The sequence below is a fragment of the Spermophilus citellus genome, assembly GCF_964194105.1.
Source record: "Spermophilus citellus genome assembly, chromosome: 9".
Lineage (NCBI taxonomy): Eukaryota > Metazoa > Chordata > Mammalia > Rodentia > Sciuridae > Spermophilus > Spermophilus citellus.
In genome coordinates this window covers 128749832-128766136 of record NC_138191.1, presented here as the reverse complement: position 1 = coordinate 128766136, position 16305 = coordinate 128749832, and the positions used below count along the sequence as shown (strand labels likewise).

The 16305-nt window shown below is 55.8% G+C and overlaps 2 protein-coding genes across 2 annotated transcripts; both read left to right on the top strand.

The window, feature by feature from the left end:
• Positions 1–366: 366 nt before the first annotated feature.
• LOC308655586 (chymotrypsin-C-like) lies at positions 367–5068 on the top strand (the record flags this gene model as incomplete). Its single annotated transcript, XM_081305642.1, has 7 exons — positions 367–510; positions 880–971; positions 1068–1165; positions 1619–1741; positions 2415–2551; positions 3831–3976; positions 4823–5068. The coding sequence occupies exons 1-7, from the start codon at positions 471–473 to the stop codon at positions 5066–5068; spliced, it is 882 nt and encodes a 293-aa protein (XP_081161768.1). The 5' UTR covers positions 367–470.
• A 5255-nt stretch (positions 5069–10323) lies between these two features.
• LOC308655376 (chymotrypsin-C-like) lies at positions 10324–15505 on the top strand (the record flags this gene model as incomplete). Its single annotated transcript, XM_081305484.1, has 7 exons — positions 10324–10363; positions 10733–10824; positions 10921–11018; positions 11949–12071; positions 12745–12881; positions 14174–14319; positions 15165–15505. The coding sequence occupies 7 exons, from the start codon at positions 10324–10326 to the stop codon at positions 15363–15365; spliced, it is 837 nt and encodes a 278-aa protein (XP_081161610.1). The 3' UTR covers positions 15366–15505.
• Positions 15506–16305: the final 800 nt, after the last annotated feature.

Below are 16305 nucleotides of genomic sequence, written 5' to 3'. Positions count from 1 at the left end.
CCTCCAAGTCTCAGTTTCCTCATCTTCAAGGAGCAGATAATAGGACCCGCCTTAGGTTGTTGGAAGAACTCAGGGAGATACTGCAAGAAGCTGGAAGAACAACCTGGCACAGGAGGTGAACAATAAACTATAACTAAAAAGAATGAGGCAGACAGAGAGTTTTTGGGAACACACCTCAAGCAGAGCAGGAGGCCCCCACCAAAAAAAAAAAAAATTAAAAAATAAAACCTGTCCCTCAGCAGTTGCTGTGTCCCAGGATATTCGGAAAATTATTTGGAAAAATCTATGCTTTGAAAGCCAGCCCCTGCTCCTGCCCAAATTAAACAGTAACCACCCAAGGTCAAGGAAAGGGACTTAACGGAACAGGCTTCTCTCCAAGGGGTGGCTTGGCCTTGACCAGGCAGGCCCACCCCCACCTGTCTATAAAGACCTCTGCCTGCTCCAGGGCCACACAGCCCCAACACCTCACCATGCTGGGTGTCACGGTTCTCGCTACACTCCTGGCCTGCGGTAAGCTGGGGACAGGGACGGGGTGGGCTGCACTCAGCCACTGGGGAGCTCAGACTGGCCTCCTGGGGACATGGACAGGAACAGGAGCCCTCCGTCCACCAGGAGAGTCACTTTGGGGTCCAGGGTGGGCCCGGCTACTGAGCAAAGGTCAGATGAGCCACCTTCTGCTCGGCCACCCTGTCTCCACCTCAGCAGGACAGGGCTGAGAAGCTGCCTCCCCGGGTGAGGACTGGAGATGGGGCTGGAGGCCCAGAGAACAAGGAGGCTCTCTGTCCTGCCCAGCCGCCACCGCCTCTCCCCTGCCCACCCTGCCCTTCTCAGAGGGCAGCCAGCCCCACTCACCCGCCCTCCTCCCTCCTGTTCCTCCAGCCTCCAGCTGCGGTGTCCCCAGCTTCCCCCCCAACCTCTCAGCCAGGGTGGTGGGAGGGGACAATGCCGTTCCCCACAGCTGGCCCTGGCAGGTGAGTGTGCTGCAGAGTGGGACGCTGGATGGAAAGGGAGGTGAAGGTCCCCAGGACCTGAGGGCTGACAGGTGGCTCTTCTGCACCCTCCTGCAGATCTCTCTCCAGTACCTCAAGGATGACACTTGGAGACACACCTGCGGTGGCACCTTGATCTCCAGCAACTTTGTCCTCACGGCTGCCCACTGCATCAGGTGAGCGACATGACACCCACATCACCCCAGGGGCAGCCTCATGAAACTGCTTTCATTGAGCACCTACTACACACCCCAGGCTCTGGGCTCAATAAACTACTGACATCCACTGAGTTCATTTATTCAGTCAATGAACCTTTCTGTGCACCTGCTGTGTGCTCAGAAACTGCAGTGAACACAGCGTCTGCTCTCAGGGAGCTGATATTCTAGTGGGAGGCAGAGCAACAGATGGATGAGGAAATGTCTAACGGAGAAGAGGCAGAAGATGTTAAAAACGCTGGGTTTCTAGGTGATATAGGAGCAGAGAAATGAAGAAAGGGGGGACAGACGCCCCTCCCCCAGTGAGTCCCACAGGGGCCTCACAATTCAGCCTCCAGAACCCAAGTCCCCTCGTCTGACCCCTGGCGGGCAGGGACCACTGGCCACCTTGACCTGGTTCCCCTCCCTGCCCAGCAACACCCTGACCTACCGCGTGGCCCTGGGGAAGAACGACCTGACAGCGGACGAGGAGGGCTCCCTGTTCGTGGGCGTGGACACCATCTATGTCCACGAGAAGTGGAACTCCTTCCTGGTGCGGTGAGTCCCCCTGCCCAGGGTTAGGGGCCGTGGACAGGGAGCTGCAGAGCCTGCCCCACCCCAGCCACACCCTGTGCCCCCACACAGCAGGCAGGTGATGAGGCTCTGCTATGAAGAGCAGGGGACCTTCCTATCCCATCCTTACCTAAGCATTCCCAGGAAGGTGCCCCAGGAAGGAAGACCCCATCCCTCCACACGGCCTCCCCTGACTCTCCTGAACTGAGTCTGGGCCACCCACAAGGCAGCAGGCCTGACAGATGCCCTCCCTCAGTTAATCTCCCCACAGCCCTAGACAAGCCACCAAGACTCAGAGAGGTTAAGAAATGCCCCAGGGTGCACAGCCCAGCACATGGCCAACTAGGAATCAAGCCAGGTCTGTCTGGGGTCGCCAGGCTCCATTCTGGTCATGGAAAATATTGCAATGGCAACTTTTATCATCATAAGCACCCCTCTTCTATGGCTATGATCGCTCCATTTGTGATGGTGCGCACCCCCCATGGTTGAGAAGTCTTCTGCTCCCCAACTCTTCTGATCTGCCTTTCACAGTTAGAATGCTTAAGGACACTCTCTGATCACCTTTTCGTGACCACAGCTCACAACCCCAGGTCTCCTAGCACAGTCTGGAGAGGTCAGGGTCCCTCTGCCCACTCATGCCCTCTGCTTTGGATTCCAGCAATGACATTGCCCTCATCAAGCTCGCAGAGCCAGTGGAGCTGAGTGACACCATCCAGGTGGCCTGCCTGCCAGAGAAGGACTCCGTGCTGCCTCAGGACTACCCCTGCCTTGTCACTGGCTGGGGTCGCCTCTGGAGTGAGTACAGACCCTGGGGGAATCCCCAGAGGCTTCCTGGAGGAAGCAGCTCTCAAGCAGCAGCCACACACACCTCTCTTCCTTTCTGCCTGAACCTTTTCACCTCTTTTTGAACTGTACAATAATAACTGCTAATATTTATTAAGCACATACTATGTGACAGATGTTAACAAATGCATGTAATCGGTGCAGGAAGGATTAAATAGATTTGTTTACAGCAGGGCTTGGCATGTTGTAAGTGACATATAAGCCCACTAAATAAGCCATGTGGGGGTGGGGAATTAGATCTTATGGTATACCCCATGCCCAAATAGATTGCAGCTGAATTAAAAGATTAAATGCAGGGGCTGGGCATGGCTCAGTGCAGAGCACTGGCCTAGCATGTATGAGGTACTGGGTTCCAACCTGAGTACCCCATAACAAATAAAATAAAGGTATTCTGTCCATCTACTACTACAAAAAAAGATCTTTATAAAAATTTTAAAAAAGAAAAAAATTTAAATGCAAATAAATGAAACTATGGGAAACAGATTCAGAACATTACTTAGGACACCTTGGGGTAAGATTGATCCTTAAATATGTAACCCCAAAGTCAGACCTACAGGGAGAGGAGTGAAGATTCAACCCCCAGAATCCCAATGAAAGACAATTCAATCTGGGCACAGCAGCAGGAAGGTCACAAGTTCAAGGTCAGTCTAGCAACCTATCCATTCCCAAATTAAAAATAGAAAGGGCAGCCAGGCGCAGTGGCATACCCATAATCCCAGAAGCTCCAGAGGCTGAGGCAAGAGGATCATGAGTTCAAAGCCAGCCTCAGCAATGCCCAGGTGCTAATCAACTCAGTGAGACCCTGTGTCTAAATAAATTACAAATCAGGGCTGGGATGTGGCTCAGTGGTCTAAGGCCCCTGAATTCCATCCCTCTGATTTCCATCCCCCATACAAAAAAAAAATTACAAAGGGTTGGAGATAAAGCTCAGGGGTAGAGCACACCGGGGTCTAAACTTCAGCGCGCACACACACACACACACACACACACACACACAATGTTTTTAATTTGAATTAAAAAAAAAAAAAAAGACAACTCAGCACACAGCTGTGTCTTGAGGCTCTGAGTGTAGCCCCTGCACCCATTCCCCACCTTCTAGCAGATCCTTGGCTGGCTGAGGGCTGTACCCTGTCCCAGGCCTCTGGTTCCCGCCAACCTGGGCTAGGATGGACACAGGGCTGCCTGGCTGTCTGGCTGCTCCCTGCTCACTGCCCACTCCCTCCCTCCCCAGCCAATGGCCCAATCGCTGACGAGCTACAGCAGGGCCTGCAGCCCGTGGTGGACTATGCCACCTGCTCCAAATCGGATTGGTGGAGCTACATGGTGACGAAATCCATGGTGTGCGCTGGGGGCGACGGCGTCATCTCCTCCTGCAACGTGAGTGTCCAGACCCCACACAGGCCCTGCTCCAGGCAGCCACACCACTGGGGACACTGGAGGGTGGGGCAGACCACATCTCTCCTGGCAGGAGACTGAGCCCTGCCTGGGCCTGGTAGGCTCAGGGGAAACCTGTCACCACTCCCCCAGCACAGGGTGACAGGAGGACAGCTGAGCATGAGCAGCTGCATTCAATTCCCTGTGCCACCCCTTACTAGCTCTGTGACCTGGGGCAGACTGATGAACCTCTCTGGACCTCAGCCTTCCCTCTGCTGGAAAGCGCTGTAGCAAACACTTCCCAGCCTTGCTGTGGGGACTACATGAGTCAAAGGGCCACAGAACAAGCTTCACTGAAGTCTCTGTGCATGTCCCTGCCACCAGCTGCGTCAGTCCAGGCAGGCTGGGGTGTTAGGGAGTCTGAGAACCACAAAACTTCTAAGATAACCAGGGACTGTCCTGCTTCCTGACCCACGCCCTCTCCCCACTCCCACCCTCCTGTCCTGCCCAGGCTCCAACAGGGCTCCAGGCCCCAGCCCTTCTCTGGGCAGCTCACAGAGGCTTAGCCATGCAGACCTGAACACCCAGGAAACCAGGGCACAGAGAGGGCTGACATCATCCCAAGATCACACAGCCAACCAAGGGCTATCCTGATGCCCCAGGACTCCCAGAACCAGGCCAAGGCAGCCCCACGCCACATTTCTGTGCCTCCCTCACCAGGAGCAGGCTGAGGCCAACAGTGGGTACTGAGGCTGACAGCTCAGCACATGCCCGCCCCAGCCACTGCCCAGTCCCCAGCCTGTCCCTGGGGGAGGCCTGGGGACTGATGCCTGCTGGGGTCACCTGCAGGGGGACTCGGGCGGCCCGCTGAACTGCCAGGCGGAGAACGGTGCCTGGCAGGTGCATGGCATCGTCAGCTTCGGCTCCGGACAGGGTTGCAACACCCTTAAGAAGCCCACAGTCTACACCCGCGTGTCTGCCTACATCGACTGGATCAACCAGGTGGGCCCCGCCCCGCCCACGCCCTCGCTCATTGGCCCCGGGGCTTGGCCACGCCCACTCCCGCGCCCCTCCCTCTCTTTGGAGAAGCGCTGACTATATGCTCACCGCTGCTGACCTGAGTTGGCTGCCATTAAGGTCACAGTCAGGAGCTCCATCCAGCTGTCCCTGGGCTTCAGCACACACCTAGGTCCCCGCCCAGGACACACCTTCCCCCAAGAGGGAGCTGTGCACCTAGAGTTCAGGGTCCCCAGCCGAGAGCGGGTTCCACAGCGGCCATTTAGCGTGGGAGGTGGGAGTGAAGTGCCAAGTGGGGCTGGGTCCTGGGGCAGAGACCAGGGTGGCTTGTCTGGGTCAGGGGCTGCCTGCTGTGCCATGCCCCCTCCCCAGGCCACCGAACCCGCAGAGCCTCGTGCTGCCCCAGAAGGTGGCAGGTCCCAGAGGCCTAATACTGTCCCCTGCTCCTCCAGAAAATGCAGCTGTGATTCGTCTCTGGGAACCGCGGCAGCCAATCCCACAAGAGCAATAATAAACTTCCTTCCCTGAAAGTGGCCTGGACCTTGAATTGTGCCTCCTGCTCCTCTCTGTCCCCCATTGCTGATTGGCCAACTTCCAGGGACTTCCCCTCTACACCAGGGATCCACTGAGAGGCACCCTCAGCCAGGCTGGCAAGGCCTAGGAGGGAGCCACTGGGGCTGTTCATGGGTCAAGGGAGTCCTGGGGCCACGTGGGTACCTGAGGGGCCAGGATTAGGACGCTTCAAACACTCCTCCCTGCCACTTAAGATGGCTCTGATCAGCTAATGGCTCCTCTGGTCCTGCTGCCATAGTGAGTCTGGAGGGGCCTCAAGGGCCCCAGCTGCAGGTGGAGCATGGGCTCTCCCCAAGAGCAGCTCCCCAGCCCAGAGAAGCCAGGCCCCACGAGGATGCACAAGCTCAGGCCCCACTGGCCCCTTGGGGAAGGGGGTCCCATCAGGTTCCCCCAGCCCCAGCCCCAGGCGATGTTGGCCTGGGCTCTGTGCTTGGAGCAGCCTGTGGTGAGCCCTGACAGGGCGAGATCTGCAGGGACTCCAGGGGGAGCTCTCACTATGTGAGACAGGGAGGGAAACTGAGGCCCCCAGAGGAAGAGGGGCCAGGGCCCCGAACACACAGCCTGAGGAGCTCGGGAAAGGAGCTCTCCTGTGGCCGATGGAGGGCCACAAACGCAAGCAATCCAGTGTCCAGTGAGGGACAGCCGAGGTGGGCACTCTCCTCTGGACATAGGGGCCTCTATATGGAGGCCATGGAGGCCTGGGCTCAGCCTGCACTAGTCCCACTCACAGCCCTGGCCGAGGGGCCAGCTCTGAACTATCATTAAGCCCTCTGCCACTGAGTCCCAGCCCCGTCCCCAGATAGAACCCCCATGGACCTCAGACTCACTGAAACTCTAACTCCCACACTGAACTCAATCCTCTATGAGCCCCAGACCTTCTCTGAACCCCCAGATTTCACCTGGCTGTGGGGGAGCCCTGCCAGCCCCGCAGACTTCTGCCTTCAGGGGCCTCACTGAGAGGCAACACCTGTGCCCAACTCCTGTCCCAGCAGCCAATGATTCAGGACCTGTCAGTGGCACCTGCCCATCTCTCAGGCTCTCCCCCATACCCTCCCCCCACCCTCCCCCAACCTGGCACTGCTTCCCCTGAGGTTCCAGGACATCATCCGGGCCTGTCCACCACCCCCTCAGCCTGTCCCCTCCACGTCACCCATGGTTATTTTCCCAGCACAGACTGACTCTGGCAGCTGGGACTCCAGGCCCTGGAAATCCAGGGGTCCAACAGGGTGGGGGAGGGATCCCAGCATCCTCACTCCCTCCAGCCCTCAAATTCCTTTAGGACTTGGAATCTGTAGAGGAGGAGCCTTCTCCTAACCTGTACCCCACTCAGCTCCCACCCAGAACCAGTCTCATCCCATATGGACCTCCTGCCATGGCCCATCTCTCCAAGGAGCACTTCGCCCTGGCTGCCAGGGAGCTCCCCCAGCTATGCAGGGTCTTCTCTGTCCCAGCCCAGGGCCTGCACTTAGGAAATATGGGCAGAATGGGTGGATTAATTCATGGTTTCTGCATGGATAGCATGTCAGCCCCTCACAGCTAGGCAAAGAAAATAGTCACCTCTTAACATATGCCAGCTGATCCCCCTCCAAGCCCCACCCCTCCAATCCCAGGACACCCACCCACAGGGCTCCCTCTGAAGGTGCCTCCAGCCCCTTGGAACTTCTTATTCAGTTTTTCTTATCATGACCGGAAAAATCAGCTCAGCCAACCTGGTGTCACAGTGTGAGTCACTGAGATCATCCTGTCCTGTAGGTAGGACTAGCTTCAGCCCTGCACCTGCCCAGCAAGAGTTGCTCCAGGCAAGAATGGCTTTCTCCAGGGTGCCTCAGGCCAGGCTGAGCAGACTTGATCCACAGATCAAGTCCCCAAATCTCAGCTGCTCAGACACAGACACCCTCCATGAGCAGGTGCCGGGAATGAGCACGTATGTACCCCGCAAGTAGGGGGAGCACGGGGCCTGGAGCCCTGGTACCTTTGTGATGGCAAAACCAGAGCTGGTTGTGAAATGAAATTACAAAAACCTTATGGTGAGAGACCAGCACCTGTCAGCCCTCCCCCTCCCTCAGCCTTCCCTCAGGAGGCCTAAAGAACCCTGGGCCCTGCCTTTTGGATTGTAAACAGCTGCTCTGGGAGCCTGGCTGCTCCCTCTGGAAACGTTACAGGTGCCTGTGAAGACAGCCTCTCTTCTCTGCTTCTGTGAGCAGGCTTCATGTTAGGGACCCTGCACAGGCCTGCCGCCGCAGAGAGTGAGAATTTTTTCAAAAAAGAGGAAAAAGCCCCAGTGATAGGCTGGATCTAGGATGACACCAAATAACCTCCAAATTTTGTGAGAATCTGTGGATCTGGGCTCAGAATTTAAAGTTTGTTTTCCTCTGGGCCGATGGGTTAAAATAAAATATGGAGTTCTCCTCTCTGAGTGCTGCCTGCTGCTTCTCCACCTTTAGGGGGTCACAAATGTGTTCCCATTTCTTTAAAATCATTAGGGGTTCAGGCTTGGGGACACAGGCCTATGATCCCAGCAGCTCAAGAGGCTGAGGCAGGAGGACTGGAGTTCAAAGCCAGCCTCAGCAATGAGGAGACGGTAAGCAACTCAGAGAGACTCTGTTTCTAAATAAAATGCAAAGTAGGGCTGGGGATTTGGCTCAGTGGCCGAGTACCCCTGAGTTCAATCCCCGGTTCCAAAAAATAAATAAAAATAAAATAAAATAAAATGAGTAGAAAAAAATGAATGTAGTCCAAGTTGAATTACACTCACTTTTATACTCATGGCTCATAAAGCAATTTGCAATATAATGGATGGAAAAAGGGGCTCGCTGACAAGCCAGGCTTAGCTTTCTGAGATGGGGCACACCAGATGATCAGATAAGGACCAGATGACAACTATGACAATAACAGCACACACTCAGATAGTCCCTACCCTCTGCCACCCCCAGAAGCAGCCCTAGGAGGCAGATACCACTTTATCCCCATGGTATAGATGAAGGTGTGAAAGCACAGAGAGGTTAAGTCACAGGCACAAGGTCACGCAGCCAGGAAGTGAGGGTGCTGTGTTTACCTTCCTGTGTGGGCACAGTTCACCCCTAAACACAGCACAGGGCCCACAGAGGAGACCAGGTGAAGTCCATCCAGTACTACCTGCCCATTTTAGAGATCGGCAGGCAGAGGGGCCCACATCTAAGTGGCTCCTTTTAGTTCCAAGGTTTTGTGATTTGAACATGAGGGTAAGTGGCAGATGTAAATTTGTGGCACTTGGTGTGAGTTGGGAAGACTCTGTGCTCAGAAATTCTTTTTTTTTTTTTTAGTGACTTTTTTAAAAAAAAATTGTAGGTGGACACAATAGCTTTACTAATTTATTTATTTATTTTTAAAGAGAGAGAGAGAGAATTTTAATATTTATTTTTTAGTTCTCGGCGGACACAACATCTTTGTTTGTATGTGGTGCTGAGGATCGAACCCTGGCCGCATGCATGCCAGGCGAGCGCGCTACTGCTTGAGCCACATCCCCAGCCCGATAGCTTTATTTTGTTTAGTTATTTTTATGTGGTTCTGAGGATCAAACCCAGTGCCTCACACGTGCTAGGCAAGCGCTCCATCACTGAGCCACAACCCCAGCCCCAGCACTCTGAAATCCCATCCATAGTCCCCAGAAGTTAGGGGGCACCCCCTCCACCCCATGAGGTTGTTTTTATCCTCTTGCTCCCAGACCTGACTGCAGCCTGGTTGGGGAGATTCTGCAACCCACCTTTCTAGTCACCCGAGAGAGGGGGAGCCCCAGGAGAAGCCCAAGTCTCCCTGGAAGTTGTCTTCTGAGTTACACCCTCTGGTCTCCTTGGGACTTGTTTCCTGATAAAGAGGTTCAGAAGCCCACGTGCCTGTGGTTGGAGATGGCCATCTGAGGGGCGAAAGAGGAGTCTGACTTGCACATCTTTACTCAGTTCAGGTTCTTTATGAAACAACCACGCGTTACTTTGGTAAAATGAAAATCAATTTGATTAAAAACAACAACAAGGGGCTGGGGATGTGGCTCAAGCGGTGGGGCGCTCGCCTGGCATGCGTGCGGCCCGGGTTCGATCCTCAGCACCGCATACCAACAAAGATGTTGTGTCTGCCGAGAACTAAAAAAAAAAAAATATTAAAATTCTCTCTCTCCCTCTTTCTCACTCTCTCTCACTCTTTCTAAAAAAAAAAATAAAAACAACAACAAAAAAAAAGACACAGAGACAGGAAGTGGGAGTGGGAGGACCTCAGGCCCTGCAAAGATGAAAGAGGAAGCTGTGATGATAATCTGCACCTTGGAGCCCCAGGTGGGGCCAGACTGCAGAGCCCAGCTGTACTGTTGCCCAGCTGTGCGCCCCAGACAGTCCCTCACCCTCCAAGTCTCAGGGCGATACTGCAGGAAAGGGTAAGCCCAACCTGGCACTAGGAGGTGAATTGTGATCTATAACTAAAAAGAATGAGGCAGAGAGTTCAAAAACACACTTCAACACAGCAGGAGGCACACGCCCCGCCACACACACACTTAAAAAAAAAACCTGCTCCTCAGCTGTTGCTGTGTCCCAGGATATTCGGAAAATTATTTGGAAAAATCTATGCTTTGAAAGCCAGCCCCTGCTCCTGCCCAAATTAAACAGTAACCACCCAAGGTCATGGAAAGGCTTCTCTCTCCAAGGGGTGGCTCGGCCTTGACCAGGCAGGCCCACCCCCACCTGTCTATAAAGACCTCTGCCTGCTCCAGGGCCACACAGCCCCAACACCTCACCATGCTGGGTGTCACGGTTCTCGCTACACTCCTGGCCTGCGGTAAGCTGGGGACAGGGACAGGGTGGGCTGCACTCAGCCACTGGGGAGCTCAGACTGGCCTCCTGGGGACATGGACAGGAACAGGAGCCCTCCGTCCACCAGCAGAGTCACTTTGGGGTCCAGGGTGGGCCCGGCTACTGAGCAAAGGTCAGATGAGCCACCTTCTGCTCGGCCACCCTGTCTCCACCTCAGCAGGACAGGGCTGAGAAGCTGCCTCCCCGGGTGAGGACTGGAGATGGGGCTGGAGGCCCAGAGAACAAGGAGGCTCTCTGTCCTGCCCAGCCGCCACCGCCTCTCCCCTGCCCACCCTGCCCTTCTCAGAGGGCAGCCAGCCCCACTCACCCGCCCTCCTCCCTCCTGTTCCTCCAGCCTCCAGCTGCGGTGTCCCCAGCTTCCCCCCCAGCCTCTCAGCCAGGGTGGTGGGAGGGGACAATGCCGTTCCCCACAGCTGGCCCTGGCAGGTGAGTGTGCTGCAGAGTGGGATGCTGGATGGAAAGGGAGGTGAAGGTCCCCAGGACCTGAGGGCTGACAGGTGGCTCTTCTGCACCCTCCTGCAGATCTCTCTCCAGTACCTCAAGGATGACACTTGGAGACACACCTGCGGTGGCACCTTGATCTCCAGCAACTTTGTCCTCACAGCTGCCCACTGCATCAGGTGAGCGACATGACACCCACATCACCCCAGGGGCAGCCTCATGAAACTGCTTTCATTGAGCACCTACTGCACACCCCAGGCTCTGGGCTCAATAAACTACTGACATCCACTGAGTTCATTTATTCAGTCAATGAACCTTTCTGTGCACCTGCTGTGTGCTCAGAAACTGCAGTGAACACAGCGTCTGCTCTCAGGGAGCTGATATTCTAGTGGGAGGTAGAGCAACAGATGGATGAGGAAATATCTAACGGAGAAGAGGCAGAAGATGTTAAAAATGCTGGGTTTCTAGGCGATATAGGAGCAGAGAAATGAAGGAAATGGAGTGGATATCATCCATCTGGGGAAGGGTACTTCACATGGAGGGAACAGCCAACATGGTGGCCAGGAGGAGGGAGCCTGCTTGGTAGCTTTGAGAAAGAACAAGCAGGAGCATCAGTCAGGGCACAATGTGCAGGGAAGGGAGGGAGGAGAGTTGGAGAGGAAACCAGAGGCAGATCATTCAAGCTCCTGTATGAACTTGGGCTTGGACCCTAAGCAAGTTAGAGCTACTGGAAGGGCTTTTACGGTGGCATCCAGAGACACACAGCTGAGTCAAGAATGGGTGGGAAGAGGGCCACGGCACAGGTTGGTGGCCAGCGAACAGCAGTCCTAGGAGGTGAGCTCCGGGCTCCCCCACCTTACAGAGGAGGCACAGGTGGTCCAGCCCCCTGGATAGAATGGCAGGGCCACACCTGGAACCCCAGTCCCTGGAGGCCAAGTCTCGGGCCCTTTTACCCTTGTCCTGCAGAGGGGCAGCGAGACAGACGCCCATCCCCCAGTGAGTCCCACAGGGGCCTCACAACTCAGCCTCCAGACCCCCAAGTCCCCTCGTCTGACCCCTGGCGGGCAGGGACCACTGGCCACCTTGACCTGGTTCCCCTCCCTGCCCAGCAACACCCTGACCTACCGCGTGGCCCTGGGGAAGCACAACCTGACAGCGGACGAGGAGGGCTCCCTGTTCGTGGGCGTGGACACCATCTATGTCCACGAGAAGTGGAACTCCTTCCTGGTGCGGTGAGTCCCCCTGCCCAGGGTTAGGGGCCGTGGACAGGGAGCTGCAGAGCCTGCCCCACCCCAGCCACACCCTGTCCCCCCACACAGCAGGCAGGTGATGAGGCTCTGCTAAGAGGAGCAGGGGACCTTCCTATCCCATCCTTACCTAAGCATTCCCAGGAAGGTGCCCCTGGAAGGAAGACCCCATCCCTCCACACGGCCTCCCCTGACTCTCCTGAACTGAGTCTGGGCCACCCACATGGCAGCAGGCCTGACAGATGCCCTCCCTCAGTTAATCTCCCCACAGCCCTAGACAAGCCACCAAGACTCAGAGAGGTTAAGAAATGCCCCAGGGTGCACAGCCCAGCACATGGCCAATTAGGAATCAAGCCAGGTCTGTCTGGGGTCGCCAGGCTCCATTCTGGTCATGGAAAATATTGCAATGGCAACTTTTATCATCATAAGCACCCCTCTTCTATGGCTATGATCGCTCCATTTGTGATGGCGCGCACCCCCCATGGTTGAGAAGTCTTCTGCTCCCCAACTCTTCTGATCTGCCTTTCACAGTTGGAATGCTTAAGGACACTCTCTGATCACCTTTTCGTGACCACAGCTCACAACCCCAGGTCTCCTAGCACAGTCTGGAGAGGTCAGGGTCCCTCTGCCCACTCATGCCCTCTGCTTTGGATTCCAGCAATGACATTGCCCTCATCAAGCTCGCAGAGCCAGTGGAGCTGAGTGACACCATCCAGGTGGCCTGCCTGCCAGAGAAGGACTCCGTGCTGCCTCAGGACTACCCCTGCCTTGTCACTGGCTGGGGTCGCCTCTGGAGTGAGTACAGACCCAGGGGGAATCCCCAGAGGCTTCCTGGAGGAAGCAGCTCTCAAGCAGCAGCCACACACACCTCTCTTCCTTTCTGCCTGAACCTTTTCACCTCTTTTTGAACTGTACAATAATAACTGCTAATATTTATTAAGCACATACTATGTGACAGATGTTAACAAATGCATGTAATCGGTGCAGGAAGGATTAAATAGATTTGTTTACAGCAGGGCTTGGCATGTTGTAAGTGACATATAAGCCCACTAAATAAGCCATGTGGGGGTGGGGAATTAGATCTTATGGTATACCCCATGCCCAAATAGATTGCAGCTGAATTAAAAGATTAAATGCAGGGGCTGGGCATGGCTCAGTGCAGAGCGCTGACCTAGCATGTGTGAGGTACTGGGGTTCAACCTGAGTACCCCATAACAAATAAAATAAAGGTATTCTGTCCATCTACTACTACAAAAAAAGATCTTTATAAAAAATTTTTAAAAGAAAATAATGCTAAGTGCAAATAAATGAAACTATGGGAAACAGATTCAGAACATTACTTAGGACACCTTGGGGTAAGAATGATCCTTAAATATTTAACCCCAAAGTCAGAACTACAGGGAAAGGAGTGAGGATTCAACCCCCAGAATCCCAATGAAAGACAATTCAATCTGGGCACAGTAGCAGGAAGATCACAAGTTCAAGGTCAGTCTAGCAACCTACCCATTCCCAAATTAAAAACAGAAAGGGCAGCCAGGCACAGTGGCACACTCACATAATCCCTGCTGCTCCAGAGGCTGAGGCAGGAGGATCATGAGTTCAAAGCCAGCCTCAGCAATGCCCAGGTGCTAATCAACTCACTGAGACCCTGTCTCTAAATAGATGTGGCTCAGTGGTTGACTGCCCCTGAGTTCCATCCCCATACCAAAAAAAAAAAAAATACAAAGGGTTGGAAATACAGCTCAGAGGTAGAGCACATTGGGGTTTAATCTTCAGCAACACACACACACACACACACACACACACACACACACACACACAATGTTTTTATTTAAATTTTTTAAAAAAACAGACAACCCAGCACACATCTGTGTCTTGAGGCTCTGATGGTAGCCCCTGCACCCCTTCCCCACCTTTAGCAGATCTTGGCTGGGCGAGGGTCCCAAAGAGCACTTGTGTGGTCCCTATTGAATTGTAGCAGGACTCAGCTGCACCCTGCCCCAGGCTCTGGCCCCCGCAGGCCTGGGCTAGGAGGAGCAGGGCTGCCTGGCTGCTCCCTGCTCACTGCCCGCTCCCTCCCTCCCCAGCCAATGGCCCCATCGCTGACGAGCTACAGCAGGGCCTGCAGCCCGTGGTGGGCTATGCCACGTGCTCCAGATGGGACTGGTGGTTCTTCATGGTGAGGAAAACCATGGTGTGCGCTGGGGGCGACGGCATCATTTCCTCCTGCAACGTGAGTGTCCAGACCCCACACAGGCCCTGCTCCAGGCAGCCACACCACTGGGGACACTGGAGGGTGGGGCAGACCACATCTCTCCTGGCAGGAGACTGAGCCCTGCCTGGGCCTGGTAGGCTCAGGGGAAACCTGTCACCACTCCCCCAGCACAGGTGACAGGAGGAGAGCTGAGCATGAGCAGCTGCATTCAATTGCCTGTGCCACCCCTTACTAGCTCTGTGACCTGGGGCAGACTGATGAACCTCTCTGGACCTCAGCCTTCCCTCTGTTGGAAAGCGCTGTAGCAAACACTTCCCAGCCTTGCTGTGGGGACTACATGAGTCAAAGGGCCACAGAACAAGCTTCACTGAAGTCTCTGTGCATGTCCCTGCCACCAGCTGCGTCAGTCCAGGCAGGCTGGGGTGTTAGGGAGTCTGAGAACCACAAAACTTCTAAGATAACCAGGGACTGCCCTGCTTCCTGACCCACGCCCTCTCCCCACTCCCACCCTCCTGTCCTGCCCAGGCTCCAACAGGGCTCCAGGCCCCAGCCCTTCTCTGGGCAGCTCACAGAGGCTTAGCCATGCAGACCTGAACACCCAGGAAACCAGGGCACAGAGAGGGCTGACATCATCCCAAGATCACACAGCCAACCAAGGGCTATCCTGATGCCCCAGGACTCCCAGAACCAGGCCAAGGCAGCCCCACGCCACATTTCTGTGCCTCCCTCACCAGGAGCAGGCTGAGGCCAACAGTGGGTACTGAGGCTGACAGCTCAGCACATGCCCGCCCCAGCCACTGCCCAGTCCCCAGCCTGTCCCTGGGGGAGGCCTGGGGACTGATGCCTGCTGGGGTCACCTGCAGGGGGACTCGGGCGGCCCGCTGAACTGCCAGGCGGAGAACGGTGCCTGGCAGGTGCATGGCATCGTCAGCTTCGGCTCCAGTAAGGGCTGCAACGTCCGTAAGAAGCCCACGGTCTACACCCGCGTGTCTGCCTACATCGACTGGATCAACCAGGTGGGCCCCGCCCACCCCACGCCCTCGCTCATTGGCCCCGGGACTTGACCACGCCCACTCCCGCGCCCCTCCCTCTCTTTGGAGAAGTGCTGACTGAACACTCACCGCTGCTGACCTGAGTTGGGCGCGGTGAAGGTCACAGTCAGGAGCTCCATCCAGCTGTCCCTGGGCTTCAGCACACACCTAGGTCCCCGCCCAGGACACACCTTCCCCCAAGAGGGAGCTGTGCACCTAGAGTTCAGGGTCCCCAGCCGAGAGCGGGTTCCACAGCGGCCATTTAGCGTGGGAGGTGGGAGTGAAGTGCCAAGTGGGGCTGGGTCCTGGGGCAGAGACCAGGGTGGCTTGTCTGGGTCAGGGGCTGCCTGCTGTGCCATGCACGCCCCCTCCCCAGGCCAGCGAACCCGCAGAGCCTCGTGCTGCCCCAGAAGGTGGCAGGTCCCAGAGGCCTAATACTGTCCCCTGCTCCTCCAGAAAATGCAGCTGTGATTCGTCTCTGGGAACCGCGGCAGCCAATCCCACAAGAGCAATAATAAACTTCCTTCCCTGAAAGTCGCCTGGACCTTGATCTCTGTCCCCCCCCTCCCCTTCCCTGCTGCCTGGCCAGCTCCCCAGGAGCTGTCCCTGTCTACACAGGGGTCCACTGCAAGACACCCTCAGCCAGGCTGGCAAGGCCTCCAAAGGAGGCAAGGGAGTCTTGGGGCAGCGTTTGTACCTGAGGGGCCAGGATTAGGACACTTGGAACATTTTTCCCCTCCTCTGACCAAGCTATGAATGAGGTGGCTCTGATAAGCTGACATCTTCTCCAATCCTGATGCCATAGTGAGTCTGGAGGGGCCTCAAGGGCCCCAGCTGCAGGTGGAGCATGGGCTCTCCCCAAGAGCAGCTCCCCAGCCCAGAGAAGCCAGGCCCCACTGGCCCCTTGGGGAAGGGGGTCCCATCAGGTTCCCCCAGCCCCAGCCCCAGGCGATGTTGGCCTGGGCTCTGTGCT